This window comes from Camelus ferus, chromosome 30 (genome assembly GCF_009834535.1).
Source record: "Camelus ferus isolate YT-003-E chromosome 30, BCGSAC_Cfer_1.0, whole genome shotgun sequence".
NCBI classification, from domain to species: Eukaryota; Metazoa; Chordata; class Mammalia; order Artiodactyla; family Camelidae; genus Camelus; species Camelus ferus.
Genome location: NC_045725.1, coordinates 13,011,498 through 13,026,698, shown reverse-complemented (window position 1 = coordinate 13,026,698; position 15,201 = coordinate 13,011,498). Strand labels below are relative to the sequence as shown.

The 15,201-nt window shown below is 43.6% G+C and overlaps 1 protein-coding gene across 3 annotated transcripts in view; it reads left to right on the top strand.

The window, feature by feature from the left end:
* Window positions 1–15,201, top strand: part of EPG5 (ectopic P-granules autophagy protein 5 homolog) — a 97,760-nt gene that overhangs the window by 76,837 nt on the left and 5,722 nt on the right. For all 3 annotated transcript variants that reach the window (XM_032470650.1, XM_032470651.1, XM_032470652.1), the window contains 8 exons: window positions 916–1,091; window positions 3,311–3,496; window positions 3,990–4,208; window positions 4,921–5,065; window positions 9,767–10,009; window positions 11,288–11,504; window positions 12,002–12,217; window positions 13,907–14,021. In XM_032470650.1, coding sequence (XP_032326541.1) covers window positions 916–1,091; window positions 3,311–3,496; window positions 3,990–4,208; window positions 4,921–5,065; window positions 9,767–10,009; window positions 11,288–11,504; window positions 12,002–12,217; window positions 13,907–14,021 — 1,517 coding nt within the window. The remainder of the gene's footprint in view (window positions 1–915; window positions 1,092–3,310; window positions 3,497–3,989; window positions 4,209–4,920; window positions 5,066–9,766; window positions 10,010–11,287; window positions 11,505–12,001; window positions 12,218–13,906; window positions 14,022–15,201) is intronic.

Genomic DNA, 15,201 nt, shown 5'->3' with positions numbered 1-15,201 from the left:
CTCCTGTGTCTCCATCCTTATTTGAACAAAACTGTCTTTTATCCATATTTAAGCAAATGCTACTCTTCACCCCTGTCTTAAAAGATTGTTAAAAACGCGTGTTAATGTTTCAGGCTATAGAATAAGATAAGGGCTGGGGATTGAGGATGCAGGAGTGTCAGCAGTGATAAGTCGACTGGCACCATATGTTGATGCTTATGGATTGTTTTTCAAAAAGTCAGTGTTGAGAAACTCTCGCGAGGTGTCTGTTCTTGTCGTGTGTGGCTCTCTCTTCTTTGGCTACATTCCATTCTTTGGCATAGATCCAGAGAATCTGAAAAATTTGTTTTAGGCTAAATCCCCCTTAACATTGCCATTAGCGGTTAGGGCACTAAAGTAATTGATACTTATGAGGACAGTACTGAGTGATCCGGGTCACAGAAGAGTGTGAGATTCGTTTCGAATGACTTACCAGAGTGACATCTAATAGTCTAGTCTTACTGCACAAAGGGTTAGGATTTAGTCACGTGAACATTTCCTTCTGAGGAACGTTGGATTTTTCCAAGGTGCCAAATGCACAGGATTGAATGCGTGCTGAGGGCAACAGACCAAAGGGACGCCTAGAATTGGTTAGTGGCCGTGGAAGTGTGTTTGAGTTAGAAAACCATCTATTTAGAAGTAGTTGTGGAGAAAAACTGATCAGCCCTGCTGTCTCCCACACACTGGGTGCGCCTTCCAGTTACCCAAGTAAAGTACCTTTATTATTACTCTGCCATCAGTTTTTTTTTTTTCCCTGACGTGTGATAATCTTTGAAACTAGGTAATTTAAGTTTTAGACTTTTTAGTTCAAATTTATGTTTTGTGTTCCTTTTTTGTTTTGTTTGTCTTAAAGATAAACCAAAAGGCCTTCAGCTATATTTTCTTTTTCAATTTTAGATAAGCTCTTGCCCGGTGATGAAGGAGCCCTGCGGTTACACCTGCTGCATTATTGTGAAGCATGTACGGCACCCAAAATGCCCGAGTTCATTCTGTACGCTTTTCACAGTGCCTACCGGAAACTGCCGTGGAGGGACCTGCATCCCGACCAGATGCTCATGGAAGCTTTCTTCAAAGTAAGCCCTTCACTCTCCAGGTCACAGCCTGGCTTCTAGGGAGCAGCCTGTTCACTGGTTTTCCCACCCAGTTGTAGTCTGTGCCCATGTGGACCCTGCCCACATTCTGTATTGCCCAGATGGTGTTTGCGTAAGCTGCAGTCCATGGATGTCCTTTCACTGTGTTCATAGATGACTGGACAAAATTTACAGGACCATTTTTAAAACCTAGAGAAAGATTGTGTCTGTAATATGGTAGCCATCCTCAAGACTTTGGTGACAGTGTCGTGTGAGTACATAGTTTAATGACTTTGTCTTGTTCAGTCTTGGTGTTTTCTGTGTACATGTTTCAAAAGGATAGCACCATTAAAATTACTTACTGTTGAATGTTCTGTTAAAGCAAAATGTAAATCATACTCAAGCCATTAGTTTCTTTAGGCAGTTATGCAAGGGAATAATTAGGTTGTGGGAGACAGAAGTGCACTGTAACAACCAGCAATGTGTCGTAACCACATGAAGACCTGCAATGACCTGGCGAACGTCCCAGTAAGTGTGTGGGAGTCTTTGCGGCAGAAGCGATGGCTGCAGGAAACAGGCTCGGAAGTGTTACTTACATATCAGTCTGGCATTTTTGTTGTTTCTTACTAAGTTTCTATTTTTAAAAAACCCTTTATTCTTGTCTTAGCTCTTTGTGATCACTTCAGTTTACTTGTTCATAGTCACCAGTTCATTAGTGTTTACTCTTAATCTCACATCACATTTACTATTGAGACACTCTAAGAGCTTTAATTCCTGCAGGTCCATAGCTATTTATGACAGTTAGTGAAACGGACCGCCGTCTTGTAGTGCTGTGAAGGGGGACCCACCCGGTGCTGCTCTTGCCAGCCTGTCCTCTGAAACTGAGTCTACGGAAAGCTGAGGACAGTTGTCTTAGCGAGGTGCAAGGTGAAGAATGACTTTGTAGCTAGGTTTAGTGTATGAGACGGGCCCTAAGTAGATGCTCATCACCATTGTCAGTAGGAACCGAATGCTTGTTTAAAGAGCTGTAAGAGGGCAGCTCTAGCTATATGACAGATTAAATGGAACTGTCTGTAAAAGGATGCTGTGGACTTTGTATCCCTAGGAGTTTTTTAAAAGTCTAATGGGAGATGACTCTGACCTGCCCAGAAACTGGGACCCTTTCAGTTCCATGAATCTTGTAATGATAATAAGGTATGCTTTTGAGAGGGTTGAGGGTGAGGATAGAGAACAGATTATAAAAGAGGATGAAGAGAATATTTTTCTAAAAGGGAGAATAATAAATAACATGATATGATGATGGCGGTGGTGGGAAGACATGAACCATCACCAAATCCCATTGATGGTGACTTTACAAATGGAGTCGGGCTTTTTAATCTTCTTTTTAAAAGGAAAAACTTACAGCTAGCCATGTCTTATTTTAAACAGACTTGAAATAGGCTTATAAGAGAGAACTATGACGTTTATTATATACTTGATAATACAGTTGCCTCTCCATGCCTGATATATTTTATGTAAGATTTAATTAAACATTATGCAGTCTTCAAAAATCATAAAGACTAATGATACGGAGACATATTTATAACATGACATTCCACTAAAAAGGTAGTATGAAAGTTACGTATACTAATGTAATAGGTCTCAAAGTACGGTCCTGGGACCAGCAGCATGAGTGCCACCTGGGAACTTGTTAAGAAGGCGAATTCCTGCTCTTACTCCAGATGTAGGAAATTAAAAATTCTACAGGTACACCGCCTGCCACGCCCCGCTCCAAAAACAAAAGACTAAATAAGAACAATAACAAAAAAAACTTGGCAGCCTGTGTTTTAGCAAGTCCCCCAGGTGGTTTGGGAACCACTGACTGGTAGATGTCACCTTCGTCCTGCCCAGCACATCTGAGGACTGTGGTAGGCGCCCTGAGCACCAGTGACTAACTGTAGCAGGCATTTGCCACCCTGGCTAGAGCCAGGGAGGGTCGTTCCTCTCCTGTTAAGAATTAGTGGGATAAATAATGAACTCCAGACAAGCTGAAGAATGTACACATCCACTGAAAGGAAAGAGATTACAAATGTTAAATCTGAATCTCATGGAAGGCAGGATTACGAATGACCTTTATAATCTGAGAAAAAAGGTAGTAATTTAAAAAATACATAATTTAGTAAACATTGATATATATACATTTTCAAAACACACAGACAGCTACAAGCATCATGTCCTTTCAGGTGGAACGAGGAAGTCCCAAGAGCTGCTTCTTATTTTTGGGCTCTGTCCTCTGCGAAGTCAACTGGGTCAGTGTGCTCTCTGATGCCTGGAACCCCAGCCCCCTCCCAGAGACCCGGAGCATGGTTGTCTGTCTCCTTTTCATGATGATTTTATTGGCAAAGGAAGATCAACTGGTAGACCAAACTGTAAGTTTGGAGAGCCTGGGATAAGGACTTGGCAAGGCTCCCTCGATCCTCGCTCTGTATGGAGTCATCGTTTTTCATTTGTTTCCCTAATGCCTCTTTGAGTTGTGAATATACGCTTGGCATATGGGATGTGCCTTTAACTAGGTGCCTGGATTTTTCTTAGATAGTTCACAGTCTAAGGGAATCACACCAAGTTAGAATAAAAAATCAGTTTTATTTTGTATCTCATTAATTGCTTGTTCTATCACCAGATCACAGAGTTCCTTTGAAAACTGGGCTCTGAAAACTTACAAATCTTAACGTTAATGTGTCTGCCAAGACTTTGGTTATTACTTTCACAAGTACTCCCAACTTGAGCAGATGCTCATTTGACATCTTAGCTGTTCTGTGCTTATCATGAGCCATGTTAGTGGTCACTCCATAGACTATGCAGAGACACATTTCTGGGAACACGGGAGCTCTGAAGCTAAAGGAATACGTGTTTCATTTTTAGGATTCGCCTCTACTTACTCTCCTTGGACAGACAAGCTCGCTTTCATGGCATCTGGTGGATACTGTGTCGTATCAGAGTGTGCTGGCTTATTTCAGCAGCCATTACCAGCCGTCCATCATCCTGGCACAGGAACCTTCTGCTGAATTAATCGTGAAGCTCCTAAAAGTGTCTGCAGGCCTTTCCGTCCCTACTGACAGCCAGAAACATCACGTAAGCTCAGTAGGTGCTTCAGAAGGCAGAGTGTTGTGCAGGGCTGGTGGTAGCAGAGGACTGTCTTGAACCCTTGGACGGCTCTGTAGATAAAGTTGGAGGATGTGTATCATTGTGTACCCACATTGTGGCCTCTTGTATCTTCCAGTTTTATTTGTCTCTTCTGGTAAGCCTTTTACCTGCTGGTAGTGTCACACGCTAATATGAGGGTAAAAGGATGGAGGGCCAGCGGTGGGCTGTTGGTTTGCTGATCTGAGTCTCACTGGCAGCAGAATGGCAGGCAAGTTATGAGTATGAGTTTGCGGTCTCACAAACTCAGGTCTCCAGCTCACTGCCATTCTGACCTTGGTTTTCTCACTTGAATTGTAAATAATAACACTTTGCCTCAAAGTGTTGTTAGATTAGATATATGGACATAAAGGTTTTGGGAAAAGCTCCTGGTAAATACGTGGTGTAGTTAAAGTTGTTATTAATGTAGTGAAAAAGAAGAATATTCTAGTGCAATTTGGGAGAACATGGGTTCTGGTCTAAGTGTCACCGCAGACTTAATTTCCCGAACGCGGGGCCCTTGGGCACACCTGTCCTCAGGCGGCTTCCTGCTCTGTCCCCTCCACCCCCTGTTGCAGCAGTCGTGTGTGCTGTGCTCCCAGGGAGCGTTCCGTTCACACTGCTTGCGCGAGGCCATTTGAATGATCCTTTTTGTTGTTGTTGTTGTTGTCAGGATGCAGTTCCAAAATGCCGAGCCTTCACCCATCAGATGGTTCAGTTCCTCAGCTCCCTGGAGCAGAATGGGAAAATCTCCTTAGCGGCCCTGGAACAGGAAATGTCTAAGCTCTTGGATGACATCATTGTTTTTAACCCACCTAGTAAGTGACTACGGTGAGGTCATGTATTCACTCAGTAAGTGAATGCCTGCTGTGTCTAAGGCATTTTGAGATCAAGAAGGTGGCCAGGACACTGTCATTCCTGTTTCCAGGGAAGCAGTGGTCAGAGAGATGACTGGACCGTGGGGACACTGTGTCATCTCAGCACTCGGGGGAGGCATGACTATTAACAGCTTGAGAACGGGTGGATACTCTCAGATGCTGGTGTGTGGTTAACTGGGCTGAGGGCTAAGCAGATGACTGGATATAATGGTGAGGAGCTAACCAGAGACTGTCCAGTGAGCAGCATTCCTGGATGCTTTAGCTCTGAACTGGGAGGGCACTTGAGCATCACACAGACGTCTTTAACATTATTAACATTTTTTTTATTGCAGTGTCGTCACTTTACAATGTGGTGTCAGTTTCTGGTGTACAGCATAAGACAACATTTTTATATTTATTTACATGCTATTTGAAAGTAGGTATACTGTAGTGTTTAGGGAAGCATACTGCTAGAAGGCTGGTGCGGCTATTTGAGTTGGTTGGAACTGGTGAACCAAAAAATCGGTTGACAGCTCTTGGGCATACCTGCAGTATGGGTCTACCACAGAGGGTATCTGATGCGGTGTTTAAAAATACAGATTCTGAAACCAGACCGCCTGACTCTGCATTGCGAGCTTTGAGACCGTGAGCAGCTATGTAGCCTCAATTGCAGCTGGGACAATAATTGTCCCTGCTTCACACAGAAATCGTTAAGTATGGAATGAGACAAGGCATCCAGGGCGCTACCTTGGAAAGTCAGGAACACCCAGTGGCTGTTAAAAGAAAAAAAAAAAAAAAGGATTAGCAGGCAATCCTGGGGAAACTGACTTAGAGTTGGTCGTAGGTAATTATCCCATGAAGACTAAGAGCCGGCCGGGCCAAGGAGTGAAGGGCGTTTTAGAAAGCTCTTAATCAGAAGGGTGGTGGGGTCAGATCTGTCTTTACGAACACTTGTTGGCTGTGTTGATGACTGACATGAAGGGGAGAGGCTGGGGCCTGTTAGGAGGCCTACTGCAGTCAGGTTTTTGTTCCCATGAGTCATAATTAAAAGATAAATTAAAACTGCTGTTCAGTTGGAATTCAGAGATAAGGCCTTCATTACCGAGAATATTTATACCAATAGAAATATATGAAAAAAAAGTCACACACATATAGTGATATCTTCCTCATACTCTTTCTTTTGAAGTCCTTGCTGATAATACACAGGTCTTACAGCTTTGTTAGGGTTTATTTAACACTGTGCAAGTGGGTGAATTTGGTTTGATGGGAGTGATGAGGAACCTCCCTGCTTCCAGTGATATAAACATTGAAGCCTTGTGGTGAGAAAGCCACAATTCTGTTCTCTTAAAACACTGTGCCCAACTCATGGAGAATTAGAAATAGTGGGCAAAAATGATGCCTGAGGAATAGTTTTCTTCACACATTCTCAGTGAAATATATTTTCTATTCTTGGATGTGAAAGAAGGAATCTACCTTGGTAAATTACTTATTTGCAGTTCTCTTGTTAAAATAAATTGCTCTTTTTCTTGTGTTATATGCTTTTTAAAAATCTCTTAATATTTTAGAAAGACCCAGTCTGTGCTTTTTTTTTAAACAAAGAAATAAAAGAGTTTCTGTTAGGAACCTGTAAAAAGGTTTTTCCTTTCTTTACTTTAGGTTTTTTTTGTTCTCTTTTTTCTTATTGAACTATAGTTAGTTTACAATGTGTCAATTTCTAGTGTACAGCATAAAGTTTCAGTCATACATTTGCATACATAGATTTGCTTTCATATTCTTTTTCATTATAAATTACTGTAAGATACTGACTATAGTTCCCTGTGCTGTACAGCAAAAACTTTTAATTTATCTATTTTATATACAATAGTTAGTATCTGCAAATCTTGATCTCTCGATTTATCCACCCTCCCCCCGTAACCATAAGTTTGTTTTCTATGTCTGTGAGTCTGTTTCTGTTTTGTAAATAAGTTCATGTCCTTTTTTTTTTTTTTAGATTCCACATATAAGTGATATCATATGGTATTTTTCTATCTCTTTCTGGCTCACTTCACTTAGAATGATGATCTCTAGATCCATCCATGTTGCTGCAAATGACATTATTTTATTCTTTTTTATGGCTGAATAGTATTCCATTGTATAAATATACCACAACTTTATCTAGTCATCTATCGTTGGACATTTAGGTTGTTTCCATGTCTTGGATATTGTAAACAGCGCTGCTGTGAACATTGGGGGTGAAGGTATCTCTTTGAACTAGAGTTCCCTCCAGGTGTATGCCCAGGAGTGGGATTGTTGGATCATATGGTAACTCTGTTTTTAGTTTTTAAAGGAATCTTTATCCTATTTTCCATAGTGGCTGCACCAAACTACATTCCTATCAACAGTGTAGGAGGGTTCCCTTTTCTCCACAGCCTCTCCAGCATTTATCATTTGTGGACTTTTAAATGATGGCCATTCTGACTGGTGTGAGGTGATACCTCATTGTTTTGATTTGCATTTCTCTGATAATTAGTGGTATTGAGCATTTTTTCATGTGCCTATTGGCCATTTGTAAGTCTTCATTGGAGAATTGCTTGTTTAGGTCTTCTGCCCATTTTTGGTTTGGGTGGTTTGGTTGTTGTTGTTGTTGTTGTTATTAAGCTATATGAGCTGTTTGTATATGCTGGAGATTAAGCCCTTGTCAGTCACATCTTTCTCAAGTATCTTTTCCCATTCTGTAGGTTGTCTTTTTGTTTTGTTTGTAGTTTCCTTTGCAAAAGCTTGTAAGTTTAATTAGGTCCCATTTATTTATTTTTGCTTTTATCTCTATTGCCTGGATAGACTGCTCTACGAGAACATTGCTAAGATTTATGTCAGGGAATGTTTTGCTTGTTTTCTTCCAGGAAGTTTGTAGTGTCTTGTCTTATGTTTAAGTCTTTAAGCCATTTTGAGTTTATTTTTGTGTATGGAGTGAGGGAGTGTTCTAACCTCATTGATTTACATGTGGCTGTTCAGTTTTCCCAACACCACTTGCTGAAGAGACTGTCTTTTCTCCATTGTATATTCTTGCCTCCTTTGTTGAAGATGAATTGAACATAATGGTGTGGGCTTATTTGTGGGATCTCTGTTCTGTGCCATTAATCCACATGTCTGTTTTTGTGACATACCACAGTGTTTTGATTACTGTAGCTCTGTAATATTGTCTGAAGTCTGGGAGGGTTATTCCTCCAGCTTCCTTCTTTTTCTTTAGCATTGCTTTGGAAATTCTGGGTCTTTTGTGATTTCATACAAATTTTAGGATTATTTGTTTTAGTTCTGTGAAAAATGTCCTTGGTAATTTGATAGGGATTGCATTTAAATCTGTGTATTGCTTGGGTAGTATGGCCATTTTAACAATATTGATTCTTCCAATCCAAAAGCATGGGATATGTTTCCATTTCTTTAAGTCATCTTTAATTTCCTTAATCAATGTTTTATAGTTCTCTGCGTATGAGTCTTTCACCTCCTTGGTCAGGTTTATTCCTAGATTTTGTTTGTTTGTTTGTTTCTTGATGTGACTTTAAGTGGGATTGTTTCTTTACTTTCCTTTTCTGATATTTCATGGTCAGTGTAAAGAAATGCAGCTGATTTCTGTATGTTAATCTTGTATCCTGCTACCTTGTGAATTCTTTTATCAGCTCTAGTAGTTTTTGTGTGGAGCCTTTAGGGCTTTTTATATGTAGTATCATGTCATCTGCATATAGTGACAATTTTACCTCTTCTCCTTCCAATTTGGAGTCCTCTTAATTCTTTTTCTTTCCTGATTGCTATGGCGAGGACTTCCAGTGCTGTGTTGAATAGAAGTGGTGAGAGTGGGCATCCTTGTCTTGTTCATCTTTTTGCTGTTGAGTATTATGTTGGCTGTGGGTTTGTCATAAATAATTTTTATTATGTTGAGATATGTTCCCTGTATACCCACTTTGGCAAGAGTTTTTATCATAAATGGGTGTTGAATTTTATTAAATGCTTTTTTCTGCATCTATTGAGATGATCATTATATTTTTAAGTAATAACCTTCATTCTGTGTAAATCACTCTAGAATTATTAACAGCTTTGATGCTGAAACATGATGCTGTTCACCAGAAATTCACACCACATTGTGACCTGACTGTACTTCAATTGAAAAATAAAAACAGCAGCAGCTTTGGCAGTAGTAGAGGTGAAGGTACTGTGTCTCAGTAGTTTACCAAATGACTCCTGAGATCTATGTATTTTGTTTTATAATGAGCAAAGTTTAAAAAATAAAGACCAGGGGTAGGTATAGCTCAGTGGTAGAGAAGGTGCTTAGCATGTGTGAGGTCCTGGGCTCTATCCCCAGTACCTCCATTCCAAAAGAAAAAAAGGAAGAAAGAAAATAAAGACTAATTAAGCATATTGCAATAAATAGGTTACTCTTTCACACCAGCCAGGTATTGATCAGCCACACTCCGTAACCAAGGATCTTGCAACAGTTCTTGCTTTGTTCTTACAGAGTACTTATGTGCCACATCCCGTCCTTAAAAACACTGTTCACTGTTTTCCTTCTGGCCCCTTGAGATCAGGCATTAGAATTTTAAATCTGCCCGGGGAGCAGCTAGTTCGAAGCACTGTTGTTCCCTTGGTCACGTTCATGGCGTTTTGCCAGCATGCGTTCATGTCCCTCTTCAGATGTGGACAGCCAGGCCCGCCACATGGCCCTCAGCAGCCTCTTTATGGAAGTGCTGATGATGATAAACAACGCCACCATCCCCACGGCAGAGTTCCTCCGGGGCAGCATCCGGACCTGGATCGGGCAGAAGGTGCATGGGCTGCTGGTGCTGCCGCTGCTGACGGCAGCCTGCCAGAGCCTGGCCTCCGTCCGCCACATGGCCGAGACGACGGAAGCCTGCATCACCGCCTACTTCAAAGAGGGTAAGAGGACGTTCATCTCAGGCTCTCACGACATCAGTCTTTTCCAGGGAGGATGGAAGCTCTGTCTGAAGGAGGCACCTCTCCGGACCCTTCGCGGTCAGCGATTGTACCACTCTAACTTCTCTGTAAATGTTATTGATGTTTCAGAAGAGAGTTTGTCTTTTTCATAAAGATCTGCAGGTAGCGTGAGGACCTCTGGCCCCTGTCTGTTGGTACCATCGCATTTCAAGGGAGGGGACCTCTAATTCATTCGACATGGGTGTTGGAGTGTCAGACCAGTTCTTTTATGGTAGGCAGATCATGAATGTCACAGGCTTGGTCTAGTCCTAAAAACGAGTGCTGTAAACTAGAATCTGTATAATAATCCACTATATTAAATTTCTCTATTTTGTCACTTGTTAAAATGAGTTTTCATGGAAGTCCTTTTATTGCTTGTTGTCATATGTTTTAAACTATTATGATGAGGTTCCCCCCACCCCCTTACCTTTTGTCTTTCTCATTCCCTACCTCTAATCTCTCAGATTCTGCAAACAACCTGGTCTGGTTAAGAATTGCTCAGAACAGTACTTCTCAACTCTGATACCCAGATAGACGTCACAGTACACACAGTAGGAGAGAAAGAAGGGTATCGGAGTGAGAATGCCAGATGATGCCTGTAACCTGCCCCCTGCCCTTTCTGGACAACACGTGAACAATCCACGTTCCCCTGTGGAAGATGCTGTGTGTCACCATGTCACCCCACCCTCGTTCACCCCAAGAACCAAGACCCATTAGGATAACACTCTTGCTCCAAATTTATTTGCTATTTGTTGCTAAAATCAAATTCATTTTTTTTTCAATTTGTGTAACATTTTCAAAAATTTCTGTCATGCTAGGAGTCAGACTAGGCTTTGATAAGTGAAAACTGCTTTTGATGGCTAGGGTAATGATAATTTCTCTTGGAAAATACAAGTTTTCACAATGTATCTAAAAATGCTATTAGGCAAAGTTAAAATTCTTAGGTAACTGGGGCAGGCAGTGTCTACATGTGATTTTAATGATTATAATATGGCGAGAAAGGTGATTTATGAAGATGCAGTCCTGAATTCTGACTGCTTAACCTCTGCCCCGGCCAGCCAAGTGGCAACCCGAGGGCTGTGAGGCTTGTGGCCTCCAGGGCCAACGTGAGTGGTGTTTTCTTGAGCTGAAGCGTTTGAAGTGAGCAGGTTTATCAGGGTAGTTTGAATAACTGGATTCTTGCTTTTCTCTTGCCTTCTCCTCTCGGTGTCCTTTCCTTAGGCTCCCACCATCAGAATTTAGGATGGGGCCCCATCCTGGTGTCCCTTCAAGTTCCTGAGCTCGCCATGGAAGAGTTTCTGCAGGAGTGCCTGTCCCTTGGCAGCTACCTGACCCTCTACGTCTACTTGCTGCAGTGTCTAAATAGCGAGCAGACAGCAAGGAACGAAATGAAAGTGCTGCTCACCTTGAGCAGGTGGCTGGAGCAGGTGTATCCAAGGTGCGCCGGCCCTGCGGCCGCCCCCGCACGCCCGCTGGGTCGGGGCGCCTTGGCGTTTGGGTTTAAGCAAGCGTCCGTTGAAGTGCAGGTGACACATCAGAAACCCACAAGGCTGTGAGCTACAGCGATGCTTGTTCCAGATTTTACTTGCATGGCTGATCTTCTGAGCAGGCTGTTTACTTCCCACAGCAGTCCTGTCGAAGCACCACCTTTAGCTTCCATATCAGTTAGGCAGAGGTGACAGTGTTTACCTCCCGGGGTTATTACAAGGATCAAGTGAAAGAACATCTAAGTTCACATCCAGCATCTGGCACGTGGAAGGATCAATAAATTAGCTGCTCCTTTATTGCCCGATCATCGCCCATCAGCCTATGCTTTTAAAGTACTAAATGTCCCTTATACTTAAAACTCATGTATGGGTGTTCAGTTAAATGAGACTGGAGGGAACCTACTCCTAATTGGATTTCCTCCTGCACCCTCTCTCCCACCCCGGGCAGCTCGAGCCAGGAAGAAGCGAAGCTGTTCCTGTGGTGGCACCAGGTCCTGCAGCTGTCCCTGGTCCAGACGGAGCAGAATGACTCGGTCTTGACGGAATCGGTCATTCGAATTCTGCTCATGCTCCAGGGCAGGCAGAACCTGCTGGCCGAGGAGAGGCTCAGCTCCGGGATTCTCGGGGCCATTGGGCTGGGCCGGAAGTCGCCCTTGTCTAACAGGTAAGGAGGACCCGCTCTGCGCTGCTCAGCGGGCCTCAGACATTCACATCTGCCTCGAGGGTGTGATGCTTAGTAGATTTTCGATGTAGGAGCTGGTTTCCCCCCAAAGATTGAGAAGAAACAGTCAGTGCCTGATTGCACCTTTGTATTTTCGGGGGTGGGGGTGGGTAGTCAGGTTTCTTCATTGATTTCCGCTTGGAGGAGTTACCGGGGATTGAACCCGGGACTTCTTGGGTGCTGAGCATGCGCTCTACCACTTGAGCTAGACCCTTCCCCCTGCATCTTTATCTTTTAAAATGCGTGTTTATTTTTTCACATTTTAAAACAACTTTTATGTTCAAAGAATTTTGTAAGCTGACCACACGGCTCATTGCTTTTTGGCTTTGAGCCAGGGATGGTTTGTGGTTTTAAGTTAAAATCCCCCGGTCAGGTGCTTCACTCCCTGCACTTTGTCAGGGCAGTCCAGGCCCCGTGAGGGGCGCGGTCTAGCACAGCTCTGAAGTCAAGATGAGTTGGAGTTAACTGATTAGAAGGGTAAGTAATGATAGATAAGTCCAGGTTTTTGTTGCTAAAAAATTCAAAACATGACAGATTTTGCCACTAGCCTCATTTTGTCTCCCAAGACTCATTTGCATCACCAGTTTTCTTTTAAAGGCCTTAACTGGGTTGAAGAGTTCTCATACTATCCTGATGCCAGTCTTCTGTGGAATAGCCCATTGCAACTTTGGGAACCACTCATTCCAAACCAGTTAACATCATGTTTCTGTTTATGGTAGAATTTAGCAGGACTATGTGATTTGATTGACTTAAATTGTGGTAAAATGCACATAAAGTTGATCATGGTAACCCTTTTAAAATGTACAATGCAGTAATATTTAGTACATTCACAGTGTTGTTGCAAGCATCACCGCTGTTTTGTTCCAGAACATTTTCATCACCCCAAAAGGAAATCCTACACCTACTAAAGCAGCCACATGCTGTTCACCTGTCCCCCAAGTCTCTGGCAGCCAATGATGGACTTTCTGACTTTATGTGTATCCTGTTCTGGACATCGCATATAAATGGAATCATATAATATGTGGCTTCTTGTGTCTGGCTTCTTTCACTTAGCATAAAGTTTCAAGACTAATCCATTTTTAGCACTTATCAATACTTCTTTCCTTTTTATGACAGAGTAATATTCCATTGTATGGATGCACCACATTTTGTTTATCCATTCGGCAGTTGAGAGACATTTGGGTTGTTTCCCCTTTTTGGCTGTGGTGAGCAGTGCTGCTGAGAAAGCCGTATACAGATTTTTGTTAGAACACCTGTTTTCAGTTCGTTGGGGATTGCTGGGTCATACGGTTACTCTGCATTTAACTTACCAAGGAGCTGCCAGCTGTTTCCCATGGCACCTGCACCATTTTTAACATGCCCACCGGCAGTGTCTGAGTGCCAGTATTTCCACATCCTTGCCAACGCTTTGATTCTCGAGTCTGAATTATGCTTTCATTGTTTGGGAGATGATAATGGAAGGGAAGATGAAGACTCCTTGATCAGATTTACGATTTTCCTGAAGAGGTCAACAACAGCAGTAGGTCTGGAGATGTGTTTGTTCTTGTTTGTAATAGACTCTATGGTGGTTTTTTTTTTTAATGCTTACTTTTGTAGTCATTTGCTTCTTCTAATCCCTCCCCATCACCCAAGGTTCCGAGTGGCTGCCCGAGGCATGGCTGCCTTCCTTTCAGTTCAGGCTCCTGCCGAGGACCAGATCCGTTTGAAGCCTGGCTCTGAATTACATCTGACCCTGAAAGCTCAGCAGGTCAGTGAAAAGCTTTATGAGTTAGAAGTTTTCCCCCAGGCCTCCCCCAGGACCGGGCAGGCGGCAGCTGTGGTCCTCACACGTGACGGTGCGGGGACCTGCAGCGGCACAGCGTGCCCTCTGCTGGGCTCTCCCTCCTGGAGCACGGGTACCGCCTGTGCCTGCCGCAGACCTGAAGCCAGGTTTTGTAGGCACGTGCCCCCAGCACTGTTACCCCCACTTTAGAAGAAGCGTGGCCTTGGGTAAGCCGGTCTCGGATCGGCTGTGTTTCTGACGACGTGACTGGGCTGACCTGCCACCTGCTCGGGCTGGGGGCCGGCACAGCCATGACTGCGCCTGAGACAGATGGATGTCAGCCTAGCTGTGACTGGGACCCGAGGAAGTGGTTCCCGTTCTGTGCGCCTGGAGGCCGACCACTGTGGGCTGATGTTGGACTAGCTAGACGTGGGCAGAATGGTAGCTGAGAGAAATTATAGTTTGTTCTAGAAACGTGGAGGGCCACATGGTGTGGTCCCATTCGTGGAACTGTTTCCACCAGTAAACAGGCTGGCATTCTTGACTGCTCCCTACTACCAGGCACTGCTGTAAGGTTTTTATTTTATTTTATTTTATTTTGGTACAGTCAGTTCACAGTGTTGTAAGTTTTAATTCACTTGATGCTCGTGAATGAAAGTTCTGACTAACAGCCCTCTAACAGAGGAACTTTCATTATCCTTGTTTCGTGGGTGAGGAAATGGAGCCAGAACAGCTGAGTAACTGGTCTCAGATGACGCGGCCACTAAGTTCTGGGGCTGGAGTCCACACGGCTGGTCTGGGGCCGGGCTCCACGCTCCCGCCACTCCGCATTGCTGCCTCTGTCCCAGGCATTACGAGCAAAGATCAAGCGAAGCACTCAGCAGGGTCTTCACAGGCGTCTTGGTTTATACCATACCCGGTACTTGTCATGGGCGGATTAGACACTGCCATTTGACTCCCTGATGTCGTATATGAGCCGTCATAGGCGGGCAGGTGAGCGTCCCATGAAGTCCGTGCTGTGCACTTGAGGCCGTATTGGAGAGGCCTGCTCTCGCGCACCCACTGGCACCTGGAGCGTGGCTGTGCTTTAGCTGCGGCCGGCAGGGCGCCCGGGCCTTGCCTGGCTTTGCCGGCGTCCCTCAGACTGGAAGTGATGACTCCCCCA